The sequence below is a fragment of the Jaculus jaculus genome, chromosome 14, assembly GCF_020740685.1.
Source record: "Jaculus jaculus isolate mJacJac1 chromosome 14, mJacJac1.mat.Y.cur, whole genome shotgun sequence".
Lineage (NCBI taxonomy): Eukaryota > Metazoa > Chordata > Mammalia > Rodentia > Dipodidae > Jaculus > Jaculus jaculus.
In genome coordinates this window covers 58,631,123-58,654,551 of record NC_059115.1, presented here as the reverse complement: position 1 = coordinate 58,654,551, position 23,429 = coordinate 58,631,123, and the positions used below count along the sequence as shown (strand labels likewise).

At 40.4% G+C, this 23,429-nt stretch overlaps 1 protein-coding gene across 3 annotated transcripts in view; it reads left to right on the top strand.

Moving 5' to 3' along the window:
* The window catches only part of Bdp1 (B double prime 1, subunit of RNA polymerase III transcription initiation factor IIIB), a 119,416-nt gene that overhangs the window by 14,650 nt on the left and 81,337 nt on the right, over nucleotides 1-23,429 (top strand). For 2 of the 3 annotated variants that reach the window (XM_045133486.1, XM_045133485.1), the window contains exons 6-11: nucleotides 3,072-3,205; nucleotides 6,076-6,170; nucleotides 11,916-11,970; nucleotides 15,960-16,103; nucleotides 17,756-18,037; nucleotides 20,793-20,916. In XM_045133486.1, coding sequence (XP_044989421.1) covers nucleotides 3,072-3,205; nucleotides 6,076-6,170; nucleotides 11,916-11,970; nucleotides 15,960-16,103; nucleotides 17,756-18,037; nucleotides 20,793-20,916 — 834 coding nt within the window. The remainder of the gene's footprint in view (nucleotides 1-3,071; nucleotides 3,206-6,075; nucleotides 6,171-11,915; nucleotides 11,971-15,959; nucleotides 16,104-17,755; nucleotides 18,038-20,792; nucleotides 20,917-23,429) is intronic. The other variant, XM_045133487.1, reaches the window with a different exon arrangement.

The window sequence follows — 23,429 nt, the reverse complement described above, 5'->3', positions numbered from 1 at the left end:
TGTATGCATGTTTGTGTATGGACACACATCTCTAGGTCAGAGAAATTGTGTGCTTTGTTCTTTGAGATAGGATTTCTTGTTGCAAACAAGTTTGGCCTGGGTATGGCCTTATGTGGATGGTGGGTGGATTGAATTCAGGCACTCCAGGGCACTCAGTGCTTAGTGGTAAGGTGTTTGCCTGCAAAGCCAAAGGACCCAGGTTTGATTTCCCAGGATCCACATAAGCTAGATGCACAGTGTGGCACATATATCTGGAGTTTGCTTGTTGCAGGTAGAGTCCGTGGTGTGCCCATTATCTTTCTCTTTCTCTCTGCCTGTTTCTCTTTGTCAAATAAATACAAACAAAATATTTAAAAATAAATAAAAATAAGGCGAGCCAGGGGTGGTGGCATACACCTTTAATCCCAGCACTTGGGAGTCAAGTAGGAAGAGTGCTATGAGTTTGCTGCCATCCTGGAACTACAGGATGATTACCAGGTAAGCCTGGGCTACAGTGAGAACCTACCTCGAAAGAAAGCAGAAAAGGGGCTCCATGATTCAGTAAACAAAAAAGGAATTGAAAGTTTTGTTTAGTTTTGTTTTTCACGTAGGGTCTTATTCTAGCCCAAGCTGACCTGGAATGAGACACTATGTAGTCTCAGGTTGGCCTTGAACTCATGATGGTCCTCCTGCCTTTGCCTCCCGAGTATTGTTATTAAAGGCATGATTCACCACAGCAGGCTATAAAGTTTTTATTTATTTTATTTCTCATCCCAAATTTGTTTTATATTATATATATTTAGTGTAAGATTTAATGTATATTTAATGTAAGATTGTTCAATTCTAATATGGGCATACCTTCTTTACTTTAGGTGTTTTTTGTTTTTTTTTTTTTTTGAGGTAGTGTCTCACTCTAGCTCAGGCTGACCTGGAATTCCCTATAGTATCAGGGTAGCCTTGAACTCATGGCGATCCTCCTACCTCTGCCTCCCAAGTGCTTGGATTAAAGGTGTGCACCACCATGTCTGGCATTTTTTTAAAAAGTTTTTTGCTTATTTTTATTTATTTATTTGAGCAGCAATAAACATGGTTCAGCATGTACTTCCTTCTCACTCAGAAGCCCAATCATCTGTAGCTAGGATCCACATATGAGGGAGTATTTTTTATTTATTTATTTGAGAGTGACCGAGAGAGAAAGAGGCAGATAGATAGATAGATAGATAATAGATAGAGAGAGAGAGAGAGAGAGAGAGAGAGAGAGAGAGAGAGAATGGGCCCACCAGGGCTTCCAGCCACTGCAAACGAACTCCAGACACGTGCGCCCCCTTGTGCATCTGGATAACATAGGTCCTGGAGAATTGAGCCTCAAACCGGGGTATTTAGGTTTCACAGGCAAGCGCTTAACGGCTATGCCATCTCTCCAGCCCTTATTTTGTTTTTTTGAAGTAGGGTTTCACTCTAGTTCAGGGTGACCTGGATTTCACTATGTAGTCTCAAGTTGGTCTTGAACTCTCAGAGATCCTCCTACCTTTGTCTCCTGAGGGCTGGGATTAAAGGTGTGTGGCCCCTTGCCCAGCTATTATTTATTTATTTTTATTGACAACTTCCATAACTGTAATCAATATCCCATAGTAATTCCCTCCCTTCCCCCACTTTCCCCTTTGAAACTCCACTCTCTGCCATATCCCCTCCCCCTCTCAGTCCCCCCCCCCTCTCTCGTTTTTGGTTTTTCGAGGTAGGGTCTCATTCTGGCTCAGGCTGACCTAGAATTCACTATGTAGTCTCAGGGTGGCCTTGAACTCTCAGAGATCCTCCTACCTCTGCCTCATGAGTGCTGGGATTAAAGGCGAGTGCGCCACCACGCTCAGCTCTCTCTCTCTCTTTTTTGTTTTCTTAATTTTTGCTTATTTGATACAGAAAGAGGGGGAGAGAGAAAGAGAGGGAGAACGAGCATGCTGGGTCCTTCAGCTACTGCAAATGAACTCCAGACATGTGCACCCTCCCTTGTGTACTTTTGGTTAGAGAAGCTTCTTTTTTCAGATGGCAATGACCTTGGGATGACTCAAAAGGCACCGTGGTGCTGAGAAGTCAAATATATTTTATTGTTTTGATGTAACTTCTATGGTAAATTTTAAAATACAACTGGCTAATGTGGGTCCTGGGGACTTGAACCTGGGTCCTTTGACTTTGCAGGCAAATGCCTTAATTGCTAAACCATCCCTCCAGCTCTCAGTCAGTCTCTCTTTTATTTTAATGTCATGATCTTTTCTCCTATTATGATGGTCTTGTGTAGGTAGTGTCAGGCATTGTGAGGTCATGGATATCCAGGCCATTTTGTGTCTGGAGGGAGCATGTTGTAAGGAGTCCTATTCTTCCTTTGGCTCTTACAGTCTTTCTGCCTCCTTTTCCTCAATGGACCCTGAGCCTTGGAAGGTATGATAGCTTTTCAGCACCATGGTGCCTTCTGAGTCATCCCAAGGTTACTGACATCTGAAAAGAGAAGCTTCTCTAACCAAAAGTGAGAGTAGCATTAATATATGGGTATGAACATAAAGAGAAGTGCTTACATATGCATATCTAATTTATGTTATCAGTTTTGCAAATGTATTTTTTCAAATAAATTCTTTTGATGTAACTTCTGTGGTAAAATTTAAAATACAGCTATTTAGTCTCATGCTCTACTGACTGAGCTAGCCAGCCAATCATAACTATTTAAATTAAGCATGTAGGGTTGGAGAGATGGCTTAGCAGTTAAGTGCTTGCCCATGAAGACTAAGGACCCTAGTTTGAGGTGCCATTTTGCCAGGACCCACATTAGCCAGGTGCACAAGGGGATGCACACGTCTGGAGTTCGTTTGCAGTGGCTGGAGGCCCTGGTGTGTCCATTCTCTATCTCTCTCTCTCTCTGCTTGACAGAGATCTCTTTGGCTCTCAAATAAATAAAAGTGAACAAAAAATAAATAAACTACGTAAATTTACTGTTGGGAGCTGGAGTGATTGTTTATTGGTTAAAGGTACTGGCTTGTAAATTTACTCGGGGTTATATGTTACTTGTTTTTAATGTGAATTTATTTGAAATGTGTTTCTTTCAGTTTAACTGTAGAAGTTTTAAGGACAAAAGGTCCTTGTGTGGTTGAAGAAAATGATCCTATATTTGAGCGTGGCTCAACAACTACCTATTCCAGCTTTAGGAAAAATTATTACTCCAAACCATGGTCAAATAAAGGTAAGTAATTTTCATTAAAATTGTTGACTTATATAATTGAAATTAAGCTATTTTCTTTTTCTGATTTGTAAAGTATCTTTTTTTCTCTTCACCTTGAAGTCCATTCCCCCTTTCTCCACTATAGCTTTGACATTTTAGAAAAATATTTTATTAGCCGGGCATGGTGGCGCACGCCTTTAATCCCAACACTCGGGAGGCAGAGGTAGGAGGATCGCCGTGAGTTCGAGGCCACCCTGAGACTACAGAGTTAATTCCAGGTCAGCCTGAACCAGAGTGAGACCCTACCTCGAAAAACCAAAAAAAAAAAAAATATATATATATATATATATATATTTTATTTATTTTAGTGGGAGAGTGGGAAGGAAGGGGGGAAAGGGGGAGAGAGAAAATTAGAGAATATATGAATGAATGAGGGGAGAGAGAAGGAGGGGCTCCAGCCACTACAAATGAACTCCAGATGCATGCGCCACTTTGTGCATCTGGCTTTTGTTGGTCCTGGGGAATTCAGGGTATTTAGTATTTCCAGGCAAGTGGCTTAACCGCTAAACCATCTCTCCAAAAGCTGGGTGTGGTGTTGCATGCATTTAATCTCAACACTCATGAGACATAGGTAGGAGGATTACTGTGAGTTTGAGGCTACCCTGAGACTACATAGTGAATTCCAGGTCAGCCTGGGATACAGTAAGACCCTACCTTGAAAAACAAACAAAACAACAAAAACCCACAAAACAAAACAGCAAAACCTATTAAAATGAAGCCCCCTTTTTTTTTTTTTTTGTCAGTGTGGATGAATCATCCTATGAAATCCTTCCATAAAGAAGCACTATTTAAAAAAACAAACTTTTTAATTTATTTGCAAGCAGAGAGAGATAGAAGATATATATATAGAGAGAATGGGTGTACCAGGGCCTCCAATTGCTGTAAACAAATTCCAAGTTTACGTGCCACTTTAAGGTGCATCTGGCTTTACGTGGGTACTGGGGAATCAAACCTGGATCATTAGGCTTTATAGGTATGTTCCTTAACTGCTGAACCATCACTCTAGTCTTAAGAAGTACCATTTAAGTGAATAATTAACAGTGCTTGTAATGCTCATAATGCTTGATTTTAGGTAGCATAGAATAATAAAATTTTTGTAAGTAAAAATTATGTTATTAAACAAATGATAGCATATGCCTGTAATTACTAGTATTCAGGAGGCTGAGGCAAGAGAATCATGAGATGTTGGCTAGTGTGAAATCCTGCCTTAGAAAAGGAAGATTCTGTACTTCCTTTTCAGACTATACCATCCTGTTCTCCTTAGCTAGCTTTTGCCAAGTTTCTCATATCTTTTCTTCCTTTACTTCTCCCTTTCTTCCTACACCAGAATGCTATTATAAAACACTTAATCATATTGAGCCCCTGATCTTCCTTTTTCTACCTCTAGAGCTGGTATTACAGACCATGAACCACCATGACTGGTATTGTTTTGCTATCTCTATGCCTCTAAGACCAATATAGTTTTGCCTCTTAATGACCTGTAAAGTCATCATGTCAAACTAATGGAAAGCAGTATACTACAAAACTACTACAGTATTTCATTATAGTTGGATTTAAGTGTATGCCAGGTGGTTACTATCAAAACTTTTTATTCCTTTTTGTTTATTGAATCATGCCTAACAGCTAGTTTCTTTATATACTACTTAGCTTTATCTAGTGGACATCTTAGCTGCACATGTCTTCATACTGACTATGAATAATAGGTTTTTTTCAAGGCATTTTATTTTATTTTATTTTTTTGAGGTAGGGTCTCACTTTAGCCCAGGCTGACCTGGAATTCACTATGGAGTCTCAGGGTGGCCTTGAACTCATGGCAATCCTCCTACCTCTACCTCCTGAGTGCTGGGATTAAAGGCGTGTGCCGCTACGTCAAGGCATTTTAAATGAGACCAGATAACTTAAGCATACTAGCATGTACAAATTTCTTTCTTTTTTTTTGAGGCAGAGTCTCACTCTAGCCCAAGCTGACCTGGAATTCACTATGTAGTCTCAGGCTGGCCTCGAACTCAAGGCAATACTTCTGCCTCTGCCTCCCAAGTGCTGTGTGTGCCACCATGCCGGGTTGCATGCACAAATTTCTGGGTGTGATATCTAGCACCGCTTACAGTGGTTGTGATGACACACATCTGTAATCCCAACACTTTGGGTGAGTTGAAGTAGGGTTAGTTCAAGACCATCCTTGGCTATATAGTAAGTTGGAGGCCAGTCTGGATAATATATGTGATATGATAAAATATGTGATACTATCTCCAAAAAAAATTATTATGTATGAGCATGAAATTTTGTTATTCTTTTTCTTCCTATCTTTTTTTTTTTACATAATTGAGCTCATTGGCCTGTTTGGGTGTGGTGGTACACACCTTTATTTATTTATTTGATAGACAGAGAGAGGGACAATGGGTGTGCCAGGGCCTCCAGCCACTGCAAATGAATGCATTTGGCTAATGTGGGTCCTGGGGAATTGAATCTGGGTCCTTTGGCTTTGCAGGCAAATGCCTTAACCACTAAGCCGTTCCTGCAGCCCTGAAATTTTCTTAATACTACTATTTTTGTCTTTTTGAGATAGAAACTCATTGAGCCTATGTTGACCTTGAACTCACAACAGTTGTCCTGCCTCAGTCTTAGAAGAAGTGTTGGGATTACAGATTTGCCACCACACTCAGCTATAATATATGTTTTAAGTGTTAAGGTACTTTAGTTGCTATTATTGGTTTCTTTCCATTAAAATTAAGCGTTGTGAAGTTTATTTTTAATTGAAACACTTATATGAAGTTTGTTTCCTCTCAGGAGAAGATTGATTTTCAATGATTTAAAATCTTTTATTTTTACAGAAACAGATATGTTTTTTTTAGCCATCAGTATGGTAGGAACCGACTTTTCTATGATTGGACAACTTTTTCCTCACAGAGGAAGGATAGAAATTAAGGTAAAGTAAACCCATCACATTCACTCATTGGAAAGGGTCCAAAACAAAATATATGTATACATTTGTATATAAGTATATATGTATATAATTTGTACTTGACTTAGTATATAGTCTGTCTTTTCATTATTATGCTTTTGTTACACTGCCTTGTAAGATCAATAAATTTTTATTTTTATTTTTTTGTTTTTCAAGGTTGGGTCTTGTTCTAGTCCAGGCTTACCTAGGATTCACTATCTCAGGGTGGCCTCAAATACATGGCAATCCTGTTACTTTTGTCTCCCAAGTGCTGGGATTAAAGGTGTATACCACCACGCCCAGTGTAAGATTTTTCAATTCTAATATGGCCTGGAATTCATTATTTAGTTTCTGGGTGGCCTTGAACTCATGGTGATCCTCCTATCTCCGCCTCCCAAGTGAGTGATCAGATTAAGGGCGTGTCCTATCACACCCAGCTTTTTTTGTTGCTGCTGTCCCCCCCCCCCTCCCAGGTAGGGTCTCACTCTGGTCCAGGCCAACCTGGAATTAATCATGTAGTTTCAGTGTGGCCTCAAACTCAACGGCTATCCTCCTACCTCTGTCTCCCGAGTGCTGGGATTAAAGGCATGTGGCACCAAACACAGTTTATTTTTATTTGAGAGAGAAAAAGAGGCAAAGACAGAAAGAGATAGAGAATGGGCACACCAGGGCCTCCAGCCACTGCAGTCGAACTCCAGATGCATGCACCCCCTTGTGTATTTAGCTTTATATGGGTCCTGGAGAATTGAACTGGGATCCTTTGGCTTTGTAAGCAAATGCTTTAACTGCTAAGCCATCTTTCCAGCCCCTCCTTTTTTAAAAAGTATTTTGGGGCTACTGATAAAGGCACTGGGATTAAGAGTTAATTAATGAGGGGCTGAAGAGCAGTTGAGTTGTTTGCCTATGAAGCCTAAGAACCCAGGTTAAATTCTCCAGTACCCACATAGGCCAGATGCACAAGGTGGCGCTTGTATCTGGAGTTCATCTGCAATGGCTGGAAACAAAGCACTCCTATTCTCTTTGTGTTTCTTCTCTCAATTATCTATGCTTGCAAGCAAACAAACAAAAAAGAGTTAATTAAAAAAAGAAGTTAAGGGCTGGAGAGATGGCTTAGCATTTAAGCGCTTGCCTGTGAAGCCTAAGGACCCCGGTTCAAGGCTCGGTTCCCCAGGTCCCACGTTAGCCAGATGCACAAGGGGGCGCACGCGTCTGGAGTTCGTTTGCAGAGGCTGGAAGCCCTGGCGCGCCCATTCTCTCTCTCCCTCTACCTGTCTTTCTCTCTGTGTCTGTCTTTCTCAAATAAATAAATTAAAAAAAAAAAAAAGAAGTTAAGAGGCTTGAGAGATGACTTAGCAGTTAAGGTGTTTGCTTGGGAAGCCTGAGGACCCAGGTTTGATTCTCCTGGTCCCACGTCAGCCAGATGTACAAGGAGGTGCATGTATTTGGAGTTCATTTGCAGTGGCTAGAGGCCCTGGCTTGCACATTCTCTCTCTTTCTCTCTCTCTCTCTCTCTCTCTCTGTCTCTAATAATAAATTAATTAAAAAAAAAAAGGAGATAAATGTATCGGAAAACTTATGGTAGCTTTTGGATATGAGATATATTTCTGGATTTTTTAGAAAGGCATAAGGATGGTGAGATGGCTGGGCATGGTGGCGCATGACTTTAATCCCAGCATTTGGGAGGCAGAGGTAGGATTGCCATGAGTTCCAGGCCAACCTGAGACTACATAGTGAATTCCAGGTCAGCTTGGGCTAGAGTGAGACCCTACCTCAAAAAAACAAAACAAAAAAGAAACCCAGAATGGTGAGATGTATATAAATGAACTACCTATTACTTTCTTACCCTTTCCCTTTGAGAGTGTCCGCTGACATTGTAAGTACCAGGTGATGCCGATTATAGTTGTGGTGTGCCTCAGGGAATGAGCTCACTTTCACCTTCACCTTTTTACCGAGAAACAGTACTTTTCTGGGTTTAAGTGCTTAGAGAGTACTATAACACTATGTTGTCCTAATGCATTTCTAGTTAATAACAAGACCATGTGCTTTTTCTTTCATTTCCCACCCTATCAAGTTCAGTATATTAGGGAAAATAATCATCAGGAAAGAACTAGACTATACATTGAAGCAATTGCTTAGGAACATTCTGGACTGTATTGTATAATGGGGTAGCCTTGCTCATTGAACTTCTATAAGAGCTTTATTTTCTGTTCTTTGTTAAAAGAACATTGAGGTTCCAGGATGGCTAGAAATTGATCAAGAGTTGAACTTTCTGGGCTGGAGAGATGGCTTAGCAGTTAAGTGCTTGCCTGTGAAGCCTTAGGGACTCCGGTTCAAGGCTAGATTCCCCAGGACCCATGTTAGCCAGATGCAGAAGGGGGCGCACGCATCTGGAATTTGTCTACACTGCCTGGAAGCCCTGGCAAGCCCATTCTCTCTCTCTCTCTCTCTCTCTCTCTGCCTGTTTCTCTGTCTGTCACTCTCAAATAAATAAATAAACATAAACCAAAAAATTTAAAAAAGAGTTGAGCTTTCTGATAATCTCATTCATTGTATTAGTCATTAGATTATTTCTCTCAGAAATATTTTGATTCTGCCCATATAAAGTTAGTGTGATTCCAACAGATTTTTGGTCAAAGTGTAAAAAAAGTGGGTGACCTGGGATTCACTATGTAGTCTCAGAGTGGCCTAGAACTCAATGAGGAGGTAACTCTTGTTAACTTTTGAGAAGATGTTTAAAGGATCACATCTTGTTATTATTTAAAGGGGTACTATCTTTTTAGGTAGATTTATCTGTGGGCGTTTGTATATTTCATGGTAATAAGTTTTTTTTTTCATGGTAATAAGTTTTATGAAGTAAATCAATGTCTTAAAAGAGGTTAGAAGGTGTTAAGGTAGTGCAGATTTGTAATATATGCATGAGGCTGAAGTATGGAGTCTTTAAGAATCCACCTAATGGTGATAAACAGCAAGTGTACATGGTAGTGATTATTTAGTTTTTATAATTTGTTTGCAAGCGAGGGTAGCGAGACAGATTGGGTGTGCCAGGGTCACTCCTCTTTCCTCTTGCCACTATGAACTGCATGCACCACTTTGTGCATGTGTCTTTATGTGGGTACTGGGGAATTGAACCTGGCCTGGTAGTCTTTACAAACAAGTACCTTTATTCATGGAGCCATCTCTCCAGTGTTATTGTGATAGTTTTTAAAGTCAGGTTAGGTAGTGTCAGATACTGTGAAGTCATGGGTATTCAGGCTATTTTGGGTCTGGGGGAGTGTGTTTTAAGAAGTCCTGCCCTTCTTTTGGCTCCTACATTCTGCCACCTCTTCCACAATGGACCCTGAGCCTTAGAAGGTGTGATAGAAATGTTTCAGTGCTCAGCACTCCTCTGCCACTTCTCAGCACCATGGTGCTTTCTGAGTCACACTGACATCTGAAAAGAGAAGCTTCTCTAGCCAAAAGTGAGAGTAACATTACTATATGTGTGTGAACATTAAGAGAAGTACTTACTGGGCAGTTTGGTGAGTATACTATATACATTAAGTACACAGCAGCAGATGTTACACCTCTAAGCCTCATGACTACCCCTGTTGTAGGTTTTCAGTATCAGGTATGTATTCCCTCCTGTGTAGTGGACCTCCAGCCCAGTTAGAGAGCAGTTGGTTTCCCCCATAACAGTCATACCACTATTGTACCTATTGGCTTACTTGGTCTGGCTGTCCAATTTAAGGCTTACAGTGTCTGCTGTTGAATATCTCCACTGGTGAATTCTTTCTCTTCAGCATTCTGTCAGCTGGTGTAAAGGGAGGAGGTTTTCAGCTCAATTCCAGCAAGATTTCTCAGTGACCTTGCAGCCCAAGTATGTGTAGTCTTCAGCAATAGGGTTTTACCATCTATTCCTGGTGGGACACCAAGGGCCTCAACAATGGCCTGTAATGTTTTGGGCGCCTCAGGGACCTCCCTGTCCAACAACTCACTGGAAGGTATCCTATCCCTGGCCCTGAAAATTTTCTAGTAACAATCTATGGCTTCTGAGTGTTCCATTGTCCAGAAAAGTAGGTTTCCATATGATTTATTTATATACTTTTAGATTTTGATTAGCCTTCCCTTCACCTTTCCTTTACTCAATATCTTCCCCTGACCTCACTTAGGCATTGCAAGAAAGCACCTAAATCATAAGCCATCACTCCAGCCCTATATATTTTTCTTCCTGAACATCTATCTGTGGAGGATTGATGGTTTCTATGGTGGGTATGCATGGTAAATAGTTGCAGACACAAATTTATTTATTCAGTCTTACTTGGGATTTTAGGATGGGCTGAGTTTTATCTGTTAACCACTCCATTAACAATTTTTTTTTAATTTATTTTTATTTTTGGGAGAGTGACAGAGAGAGGGACACACAGAGAGAATTGGTGCACCAGGTCCTCAGCTACTGTAATAGAACTCCAGATTCATGTGCCACTTTGTGGGCATGTGTGACCTTGTGCTTGCCTCATCTTGGTGCGTCTGGGTAATGTGGGATCTCGAGAGTAGAACATAGATGCTTAGACTTCGCAGGGCAAGCACCTTAACCACTAAACCATATCTCCAGTCCATCTACTCCATCTTAATGGAGATAATCTGCATTGTGGTGGTGCTTGTCTGTAATTCCAGTAGGGCATGGAGACTTGAGGATCAGTATTTGAAAGACATTCTCAGGCAACACTGTGAGCTTGAAGCCAGTCTGTGTAACATATATATTCATCCATCCAGAGCCATACTTGACTTGCTTCATATTTTTGCCAACTTGTTTCGGTGTCGTCTCCTCTCTGTGCAACTTAAAACACTTTGGTGGCTGGAGAGATAGCTTAGCCATTAAGGCGCTTGCCTGTGAAGCCTAAAAACCTATGTTTGAATCTCCAGGGCCCATGTAGCCAGGCACACAGTGATATAATGTTGCACAAAGGGGTGCACATGTCTGGAGTTCCTTTGCAGCAGCTGAAAGCCCAGGCATGTACATGTCTGTCTCCCTAAACAAAACTAATAAAAAAACACTTTGGAACAATAATGTAAGATGGTTATTAACTTTATATGAATATTTTTAGATTGTATAAAGTTACTGTTAGCTGCATTGATTGTAGATTTGATCTGTTTCTATGGTAGTTGACTGTTTGTGTGTTATTAATCCAGCCTACCTTGCTGTTTTATGCTGTTGATAATAGGGGACAGCAGGTTGGTCATGGTGGTTTACTCCTTTAATGCCAACCAGCCAACAAACCAAACAAACAAAAAGATGAATCAGGAAGCTTTCTATAACTCTCCCATTGTTATATTTAAGACGGTAATTTTTTTTTTTTTTTTTTTTTTTTTTTTGAGGTAGGGTTCACTCTGGCTTAGGCTGACCTGGAATTCACTATGTAGTTTCAGGTTGCCCTAAGAATGTAATTCCCCCCCCCTTTTTTTTTTGAGGTAGGGTCCCCCTCTAGCCCATGCTGACTGGAATTCACTATGTAGTCTCAGGGTAGCCTTGAACTCATGACGATTCTCCTACCTCTGCCTCCCGAGTGCTTCTATTAAAAATGTGTGCCACCACGCCCAGAAAGAAGGTAATCTTTCAGTTGGCATGTTGGCAAAGATGCATGATGTAGAAGTGAACAGTATACTTCATAGAATTTCATATTAATGTTTACTAGATAAATATAGGCTCTATTTAATGGCAGAAATTACTATAGATCTTTTTGTTGTTAACAGAATAAATTTAAACGAGAAGAAAAAACAAATGGATGGAGAATAGACAAAGCATTCCGTAAGTATTACAGAACTCTTATTCGCAGAGGCTACAGTGTGACCAATATTTTCTTTTGGATATGTGTTTTACAATTGTCTTTATCTTAGTATCAGAAGACTAAGACTGGATGTTTTCCTATCTTTTTGAAAAAATATTCTTTATATTTTAATTTATTTACTTGTTCATTTTTATTTATTTATTTGAGAGTGACAGAGAGAAAGAGGCAGATAGATAATGCGCACACCAGGGCCTCCAGCCACTGCAAATGAACTCCAGATGCATGTGCCACCTTATGCTTATGTGGCTTATGTGGGCTTGGGGAATCGAGCCTTGAATCGGGTTCCTTAGACTTCACAGGCAAGTGCTTAACTGCTAAGCCATCTCTCCAGCCCTATTTATTTGTTTATGAAAGAGAGAATATGAATGAGTATGGGCATGCAAGGGCTTCCGGCCACTGCCAATGAACTCTAGATGCATGTGCCACTTTGTGCATATGGCTTTACGTGGGTACTGGCGAATTGAACCCAGGCTGTTAAGTTTGTTAGAAAGTACCTTTACCCACTGAACCTTCTTTCCAGCTCTTAAAGAATATTTTTATTTATTTGGAAACAAGAGAGAATGGGTATATCAAGGGCTGTGTCACTCTAAAGGAACTCCAGATACATGCTCCAGTTCGTGCATTTGGCTGTGGGTACTGGGGATTTATCAGGCTGGCAGGCTTTGCTTACAAGTAAGCACCTTGAACAGCTGAGCCATCTTCCTAGAACCTTTTGTTTTCTTTTCATTTTTTAGGTTTCATATTTTTTAAAAATTGGTTTTTTGAGATAAGGTTTTGCTATAGTGTAGGTTGACCTGAAATACACTTCATTATCTCAAGCTAGCCTTGAACTCACTATGATCCTCCTACCTCTGCCTCTCAAATCCTGGGATTAAAGATGTGTTTCACCATGCCTAGGTAAATATTTTCATTGTATTTTTGAGAGAGAAACAGAGTGAATATGGGCATCCCAAGGCCTCCTGCCATTGCAAACAAACTCCAGATGCTTGTGCCACTTTGTGCATCATATTTTATGTAGGTGGGTACTAGGGTATTGAACCTAGGCCTTCAGGCTTTGAAGCAAGCAGCTTTAATTGTTGAGCCATCTCTCCAGGCCCCTACTCACACACATACACACACTCTCTCTCACTCACTCTTTGTTTTTATTTATCTATCTATTTATTTATTTATTTATTTATTTATTTTGGTTTTTCAAAGGGTCTCATTCTGGCCCAGGCTGACATAGAATTCACTATGTAGTCTCAGGGTAGCCTCTCAATTACAGCAGTCCTCCTACCTCTGCCTCCAAGTTCTGTGATTAAAGGAGTATGCCACTATGTCTGGCTTGTTTTTTTTTTTTTTTTCTCAACTTTTATTTTCCTTTTAAATTTTATTTATTTATTTGAGAAGTGACACAGAGAGAAAGAGAGAGAGGGAGAGAGAGAATGGGTGTGCCAGGGCCTCCAGCCACTGCAAACGAACTCCAGACGCGTGCGCCCCCTTGTGCATCTGGCTAACGTGGGTCCTGGGGAATCGAGCCTCGAACCGGGGTCCTTCGGCTTCACAGGCAAGCGCTTAACAGCTCAGCCATTTCTCCAGCCCTCAACTTTTATTAACATGTTCCATGATTATAAAAAATATCCCATGGTAATAACCCTCCCTTCCCCCACTTTCCCCTTTGAAACTCCATTCTCCATCATATCCCCTCCCCATTTCAGTCAGTCTCTCTTTTATTTTGATGTCATGATCTTTTCCTCCTCTTATGATGGTCTTCTGTAGGTAGTGTCAGGCACTGTGAGGTCATGGATATCCAGGGCATTTTATGTCTGTAGGGAGCATGTTGTAAGGAGTCCTACCCTTCCTTTGGCTCTTACATTCTTTCTGCCACCTCTTCCCATTAGACCCTGAGCCTTGAAAGGTGTGATCGAGATGTTACTCAGTACTCCAGTCACTTCTTTCCAGCACCATGATACCTTCTGAGTCATCTCAAGGTCACTGCCATCTGAAAAGAGAAGATTCTCTATCCAAAGTGAGGGTAGCATTAGTATAAGGGTATGAATATTAAGAGAAGTGCTTACTGGACAGTTTGATAAACATAGTATCTACATTTATCCAGATATCAGCAGACGTTACACCCCTAGGTCTCATGACTACCCCTGTTTTAAGTTTTCAGTATCAGGGATGTATTCCCTCCAATGGAGTGGGCCTTCAGTCCAATTAGAGGACAGCTGGTTGCCACCATGATAGATGTGCCACTATTGCACCTGTTGGCTCATTTGGCCTGGCTGGCCAATTATAAGGCTTTCAGTGTCCACTGTTGAGTATCTTCACTTGGTAGTATCTCTTTCTCCCATTGAACTGCATGTAGAATGGCTTCTTCCAGCTTTCTGTCAGTTATTTTTATTTTTGTTTATTTACTTGATGGGAGGGGGTTGAGGGAGAGAATGGGTGCACCAGGGCCTCTAGCCACTCCATTCGAACTCCAGACTCATGTGCCATCTTCTGCATCTGGCTTACATGGGTCCTGAGGAATGGAACTGAGGTCCTTTGGCTTTGCAGGCAAATGCCTTAACTACTAACCCATCCCTCCAGACCCTTCTTCTTTAGCTTTTTGAGGTAGGGTTTCTCTCTATCCCAGGCTGACATGGAATTCACTATGTATTCTTAGGTGGTCTTGAACTCATGCCGATCCTTCTATCTCTGCTTCTCAAGTGCTAGGACCATGCTAGCTCCTCTCCACTCATCTCTTGAACTCTCCCCCCCCCCATTCCCCCTTTTAATGGCTCTTCCAGTGCTACTTCGTAACTGTAGACAGTCAGAACCAGTGACTGTTTCAGTATACTCCCGAAGCTGTCTTTTGATAATCGATAGGTACTTCACTTACTAATTTTTGGTATTAGTGATTGAACCCTGTGTCTTCTACATACTATCAGTGTATGTGTTCTATTGATGAACTATATCCTGGCCCTATCTTTGCATCTAAAACACACATACACATTCACTCACTCACTTCTCAAAGGATAGTTAAGGGACAGAGAGATGCCTCTGCAGTGAAAAATGTGGTTATTTGCAGCTGGGCATGGTAGTGCATGCCTTTACTCCCAGCACTCAGGAGGGAATTAGAGATAGGAGGATTGCCATGAGTTCGAGGCCACCTTCAGACTACACAGTTAATTCCAGGTCAGCCTGAGCTAGAGTGAGACCCAACCTTGAAAAATTAAAAAAAAAAAAAAAAAAAGTGGTTGCTTGCAAGGCCTAATGGCCTGGGTTCATTTCCCTAGTAAACCCACATGCACAAGTGGTGCATACATCTGGAACTCATTTGTTGTGGTTAGCAGCCCTGGTATGCTCATTCTTTGTTTTTCTGTCTGTCTGTTTTCCTGGTTGCCAGTAATAAATTATATTATTATTATATTACCATTAATTAGTGTTAGTACATCTAATTCATGAAATCATATAGTATGTAATGCTTGGTATCTGATTTATTTTCCTTTCTATCTTTTTGAAATTCACCTATTTTTATTGCTTGTATCAGTATTTTTTGTTTTTGTTGTTTTTTTCAAGGTAGGTTCTCACTCTAGCCCAGGCTGACTTGGAATTCACTATGGAGTCTCAGGATGGCCTTGAACTCACAGCCATCCTACTATCTCTGCCTCCCGGGTGCTGGGATTAAAGGCATGTGCCACCACTCCTGGCAGTATTTTATTTTTTGGTTCTAGGGATTGAACCCAAGGCATTGCACACAATTGACCCCTCACTGATTTACGTATTCATCCTATTTGTTAAACTAGTTTTCCCCTTTATTGCTGAATGATGCTGTGCTGTGTACTTTTTTTTGTCCATTCTCCTGCTCCTTAGTAAGTGTATTTGCTTTTGATGCTAAAATACTCTGAAATACTTTCTAGTTAGAAAGGTTTGCTTTTTTTTTAAAGACAAAAACTTGAAGGTTTTTTCTTTTTTTTTTAAACAGAGGAAAAACGTCCTTTTGACTTCGATTTTTTTGCTCATTTGCTTCAGAAAGTTCTTGCTGAAGAAGAAAAACGAAAACAAAAATCCACTAAAACTCAGAATTTAAAGGAGAAGAATTCTTCCAAACCACGGAGAAACATAAAAGGTATTGATTTTACAAGAAAATATGCAGTTTTCGTAAGTGGTGGTAGATTTACAGTATTATCTCTCAGAAATTCAGGGTCATATGGGGGTGTATGACTAGAGGGTTTTTTTGTTTTTTTTTTGTGGTAGGGTAACTGGAATTTACTGTGTTGTCTCAGGGTGGCCTTGAAGTCTGGGTGATCCTCCTACCCCTGCCTCCAAAGTGCTGGGATTAAAGGTGTGCATCATCACACTTGGCTGTTTTGTTTTTCATTGCCAATATTCTGTCCAAAACAGCAGCTTCCTTTTATTTATTTATTTATTTATTGGTTTTTGGTTTTTTTTTAAATTTAATTTATTAGTTTTCTTTTCAGTAAATACAGGCAGTTTGGTACCATTATTTAGGCTCATCTGTGATCTACCCCCTCCCATTAGACCCTCCTTATTATTGAAAATGGGTTGTGCATTGTGGAGTTAGCCCCCAGTTATTAGTATGATAAATGTCTCTGAAAATCATGACCCAACATGTAACTCTGACATTCTTTCCGCCCCCTCTTCCGCAAGATTTCCCTGAGCCATGTTGGGTTCATTTTTGGTCTGCTTCAGTGCTGAGGTGTTGGGGGCCTCTGAGGCTCTGGCTCTCTTATTTGGTAGGAGTTGATTTTTCTCTGAATTGATCTCCTTCCCCTTTGTGCTGGTATCCAGTTCACAGGAAAACATCACCCTTGCTTATTTCGCCAGTTGTCCTTAGTTTCAGTTGGGCCCCTTCTGAGGTATGTTGGGGCAGCTCTCTTCTTAGGATCTGCATCTATCTTTTTTTTTCCCTCGTTGTTTGTAGTGCAGCTAGGCGGTCGCCATCTTGACCGGAAGCCTCTTTTTTTTTAATTTATATGAGAAAGATCGAGAGTGAAAGAGGCAGAGAAAGAGAGAGGGAGAATGGGCGTGCCAGGGCTTCCAGCCACTGCAAATGAACTCCAGACGCGTGTGTCCCCTTGTGCTTCTGGCTAATGTGGGTCCTGGGGAATCGAGCCTTGAACCGGGGTCCTTAGGCTTCATAGGCAAGCGTTTAACCGCTAAGCCATCTCTCCAGCCCTATTTATTGGTTTTTGAGGTAGGGTCTCACTCTAGCCCAGGCTGACCTGGAATTCACTATTCAGTCTCAGGGTGGCCTCAAACTCATGGAGATCCTTCTACCTCTGGCTCCTGAGTGCTGGGATTGAAGGTGTGCGCCACCACGCCAGGCTAGCTCTCTATTGCAAATGAACTCCAGACACATCTGTCACCTTGTTCATCTGGCCATACCTTGGTACTGGGGAATTGAACTGTGTCCCTTGGTTTGCAAGCAAGTGCCTTATCCACTAAAGCATCTTTCAAGCTCTTCATGAATTTTTTTTTTAAATGTTTAATGGGCACGCCAGGGCCTCCAGCCACTGCAAATGAACTCCAGATGCGTGTGCCCCCTTGTGCATCTTGCTAACGTGGGTCCTGGGGAATCGAGCCTCGAACCGGGCTCCTTAGGCTTCACAGGCAAGCACTTAACCACTAAGCCATCTCTCCAGCCCAGGTTTTTTTTTTTTTTTAAATAGCATAAATATATTACAACTTACTTCATCATTTCTTGTCTTAAGTTTTTGCTCATAAATGATATATTACAACCATTTCTCTTGTTTTCAGCAAAGAAAGTTGCTAGTGAAGCAGTGGGTGATCACCCAGATGAATCTGTGAGTACTGACATTTCAGACCCAGAACAGTCTCCAAACGATCCTCAGACAGTTGAGGAAGAGGAGTCTCTGATTTCATCAGGGCAGGGTTCAGAACAAGTTGTGTTAGAACAAGCCCAAAGTCAAAAGACAAGAAGGAGAAAGTGTCAACATGAAGCTAATAAACAAGACGACAAAAACCTTACAGAAAATGCCACTGTTCTGTCAGGCTCTTCTGAAGCAGAGATACTCGAGAGTAAGTTTCTCACACAGTCTGGTATCTTCCATTTTATTTGAAAAGGCATATATACAGTGTATGACAAATACTTTCCTGTTGATTAATAGCGATTATTAATGCCTGTTAATTCATTCTGTACTCAGTATTGTGTTAAATTTTTTATTTTTAGCTAAAGGCTAAAAGTTTACTTAAAGAAAATTTTAAAAAAATGGGGGGGGGGGAGAATTTTCCTCAAAGTGTGTTTCTAAAATGTACTATTGCTTATGCATTCCCCATTCCCCATTTAAGTTTACTACTTGCATGTCTGTTAATGAATGACAGGTTTTCATGGTTTGCCTCTGGACTATCTCTGCTAAGCTATAATTAGTCATTTAATTTTGCAAGAGCTAGTAGAATTTGTATGTTCCCCCATTTTATTATTTTTTTAACTTTAATTTTATTATTTTAAAATATATTTTATTTTCTCAAGAGAGAGAAAGAGGCAGAGAGGGGGGAGAGCATGGGCAAACCAGGGCCTCCAGTCACTGCAAACAAACTCCAGATGCATGCGCCCCCTTGTGCATCTGACTTATGTGGGTCCTGGAGGGTTGATCCAGGATCCTTTTACTTTCCAGGCCAATGTCTTACACTGCTAAGCCATCTCGCCACCCTAATATTTATTTGAGAGAGGGATGGGGGACAGGGAGAGAATGGGCATGCCAGGGCTTCTATGTACTGTATAAGGTCTCTAGATGCATGTGCCGCCTTGTGCATCTGGATTACATGGATCCTGGGGAATTGAACCGAGGTCCTTTGGGTTTGTATGCAAGCGCCTTAACTACTAAACCATCTCTACATACCACCCCCCTTTTCTTTTTTAACTTATAGAACACAAGCGTGTTTGCAGTAAGCATTAATTGGAGATGAGGCCTAAGACTATAAGATACATGGTTCTTCTAAAGTGTTTGTGTATAAAATACTTAGAGCAGATAATAAGTTAGAGGTTTTGCTAAGTGGTAGAGCATTTGCTTATATGTGCAAAGTCATGGGTTTGTTCTTGAGGCCACCACTAATAAAAACACAAGCTCTGGGATAGACAGTGAGAAAAAGTAGCATATGAGAACTAAGTTGTTGTTAAAGTAGTAGTTTTAAAACTTTTTTTTTTTTTTTTTTGCAGTAGGGTCTCACTCTAGCCCAGGGTGACCTGGAATTCACTATGTCGTCTCAGGGTGGCCTCAAACTGTGATCCTCCTACCTCTGCCTCCCAGGTGCTGGGATTAAAGGCGTCCTCACCATGATGGTCTTCATAACAAAGTTTTTAAAAATTCATTTTATTGGGTGGGGGGAATGGGCATGCCAAGGCTTCCAGCCACTGCAAGTAAACTGAAGATGCATGTGTCACCTTGGGTCCTTTGGCTTTGCAGGCAAGTGCTTAATAATCACTAAGCCAATGCTCCAACTTTATATGAGAGAGAAAGAAAGTGATACACCAGGGCCTCTAGCCACTGTAGTCAAACTCCAGATGCATGTGCAACCTTGTGCATCTGGTTTATGTGGGTTCTGGTGAATTGAACCTGGGTCCTTAGGCTTTGCAGGCAAGCATTTTAACCACTAAGCCATTTCTCCAGTCTTTAAAAATTATTTTTTTTATTTAGAGACAAGTTCCCATGTAGACCAGATTTACCTCAAACTTGCTGTGCATCTGGATAACCTTGAATATTTTATCCACTTTCCTCCACCTTCCATGTGCTGGGACTACATGGTTCTGTCACCATACTCTGCTTAAAGTAGTATGATTTAGAAGCATTATAACCTTATCCTCTTTTGTGGTTTACTATTATAAGAAATATTACTTGTAAAGAACAGCCTGTTAATTCAGAAGACAAATTATAATAATCAGACTTGTCTTTCAGTTTTAACCCTTATATTATCTAGGTGTGAAATTGGTCCAGTTACTTAATATCTGAACTCAGCTGGCTCTTCTCTAGCATGGGGTTAATAGTAATTCCTTTTTTTTTTTAATTTAATTTTTACTAACATTTTCCATGATTATAAAAAAAAAAATCCCATGGTAATACCCTCCCCCCCCCCAACTTTCCCCTTTGACATTCCATTCTCCATCATATTACCTCCCCATCTCAATCATTGTACTTACATATAAGTAATTCCTTCTAATAGGATTGTTTTGATTAGTAAATGATACAATGCCTGTTATGAATTTAAATAAGAGTTATTGCTAGAGCTGGCAATGTAGCTTTTTCTTATGGGAAACAATAAGTTCTATCCTCTTAACCCCCTTTGCCTAAAATAGAAAAGTCCTGTTGTTTAATAAGTACTCAATAAGGAGTACTATTGTTATTTTTATACTTTTGAAAGAACAAAAAAAGAAAAACCTAGGCTGTGGCATGGTGGCACACACCTTTAGTCCCAGCACTCGGGAGGCAGAGGTAGTTTGAGGCCACCCTGATATTGTATAGTGATTTCCAAGTCAGCTAGAGTGAAAGCCTACATTGAAAAACCAAAAAGAAAAATCTGTTATTGTTTTAACTAGATGCATAGTATATGATAGTTTAACCACTTAAAATTTAAGGAAGCTGATTAAACTGTCTAGGACATTTGGTCATCCAACAATTATTAGTTGATTAAGTTTTTGTTGTAGTCTACATAAGATGTGTTTCTTATAAATAAAACCTTTAATGTTTTGTGGGAAAAGATTATTGCTAAATTCCTAGTGCCTTAAAAACAGGAGTTTTTGCTTTTGTTTTTTAGAATAACATACTTATTATATTCATAGGTAAATGTCAACCGGAGGCAAATGAAAGTGTATGCAATAAGGAACAGAACATAGATGACACAATTGTGGATTTAGTCTCCAGTGAAAAGTCGGAGGAGAGAATTGATCCTGACAGTCTGGCGTGGTACCTTTTTTTCTTTTTCTTTTTTAACATCTTTATCTTATCTACGGATAGAGGAGTGTTGAAGTTTTTAACTCTAATAAATTTGCATTTTTCCTTTCAATTCTGTTTTATTTTGTATCCCTTATTTTGAAGTTATGTGGTATATACATATATAACTAAGATTGTTGTGTGTTAGTGAAAAAAATTTTTAACTTCTTTTTCAATTTTGTTATTATTAGAGAGAAGGAGGCAGATAGAATGAGTACACCAGGACCTTTAGCCATTGCAAATAAACTCCTGATGCATGCACCAGCTTGTGCATCTGGCTTATGTGGGTATTGGGGAATCGAACCTGGGTCCTTAGGCTTCACAGGCAAGTACCTTAACCACTAAGCCAACTTTCCAGCACCTCTGCCCCACTTTTAAAGAAAAACCTTACTCTAGCTCAGACTGGTTTTGAACTCATGGCAATTCTCCTTCCTAAGCCTCCCAAGTGCTAAGACTGAATATGCTTACAACCATGCCTGGCTTTTTAAATATTTTGTTTCTCTTTTTAAAATTTTTTTGTTTTCATTTTTATTTATGAGGGACAGACAGAGAAAGAGGCAGATAGAGAGAGAGGGAGAGAGCTCCGGAGAGAGAGAGAGAGAATGGGCACACCAGGGCCTCCAGCCACTGCAAACGAACTCCAGACATGTGCGCCACCTTGTGCATCTGGCTAATGTGGGTCCTGGGGAATCGAGCCTCAAATACGGGTCCTTAGGCTTCATAGGCAAGCGCTTAACCGCTAGACCATCTCTCCAGCCCCCAATTTTGTTTCATTTTTAAAGTTTAAAGAGACTTCACTAGATCAGGGCCTTGTAGCCAGTGCAAATGGACTTGACATACATGTGCTTCTATGTGCATCTGGTTTTACATGGGTACTGTGAAATTGCACTTGGATCTTTAGGTTCTGAAGGCTTGCTCCTTAACTGCTGAGCCATCGCTTCAACCTTCCTATTTATTTTTTTAAATTTTTAAAATTATTTCTTTATTTGAGAGAGAGACATAATGAGGCAGAGAGAGGGAGAGAGAATGGGTGTGCCAGGGCCTACAGCCACTGCAAATGAACTCCAAATGCATGCACCCCCTTGGTCATCTGGTTTACACGGGTCCTGGGGGATTGAACTGGGGCCCTTTGGCTTTGCAAGCAAATGCCTTAACTGCTAAGCCATCTGTCCAACCCTATTTTTTGTGTTTTGTTTTTTTTTTTTATCATTGGCAGCCTTATATAGACAATATATCATAACCCCCCCTTTTCCCTTCAAATCTTTTCTCCGTTAAATCCCCTCCCCCTCTCAATAAGTCTCTCTTTTATTTTGATGTCATCATCTTTTCCTCCTAACATATTGGTCTTGTGTAGGTAGTGTCAGGCACTGTAAGGTCATGCATATCCAGACCATTTTGTATCTGGATGAGGGCATTATGACGAGTCCTGTTCTTCTTTTGGCTTTTACATTCTTCCTGCCTCCTCTTCCTTAATAGACCCTGAGCTTGGAAGATGTGATAGAGGTGTTTCAGTGCTGAGCATTCCTGTCACTTCTTCTTAGCACTGTCGTGCCTTTTGAGTCATCCCACAGGTCACTGCTATCTGAAAAGAGAAGCTCTCTAACCAAAAGTGAGAGTTACATTAATATATGGGTTTGAACATTAAGAAAAGTGCTTATTGGGCAGTTTCATGAGCATAATAACATGCACTTGGCCAGACACCTGCAGGCATTATATTCCTAGGGCTTATGACTACCCATCATAGGTGTTTAGTATCAGGTATATATTCTTCCAGTGGAGCGGGCCTCCACTCAAATAAGAAGGCGGTTGGTTTCCCCCATAACAGACATGTCACTATTGCACCCATTTGTACATTTGGCCTAGCTGGCCAAATTTAAGGCTTGGATTGTCCAGTTTATCTCCACTGATGATTTTTCTCTCTCCCATGGAGCTGCATGCAGCATACCTTTTTGCAGCTTTTTGTCAGCTGGTCTGTAGGAAGGATTTCTCAGTAACCTTGCAGCCCAATTATATGGAGTCTTCAGCTTTCTTAGCAATAGTTTTAACAAGAGTTTCAGTTATCCACATCCTTGCCAGTACTTTCATCTTTGTCTGTATTTTTTCCCCCCTCTTTGAGTCTCTTTGCTGTGTATCCCTTAATGTCTTGGAAATCACTCTTCCCAGGCTGGTCTAAAATTTTTTATTGTCTTTCATCTACTTCTCAATGGCTGAGTTTGCAGCTATGGACCCATTGGCCCGGCTTACTCTTAGTTTTTAAAAATTCTTCTTGGTATAGTTCTCTAGCCTTGACTCTGTGATTTTAGTTCATGTTTGCTGTTACTTTAACAAAATTGTTGTTAAAAATATTTTTTTTTTCAGTTTGTAACATGCTTTGTCAGTTTATTTAATATAATTATAGTTGCAATCAAAATATAAACAACAGAATTCCCAACAAACACATAAATATCTGAAAGAAATACTTGTAAATCAACTATTTTGGTTAAAAT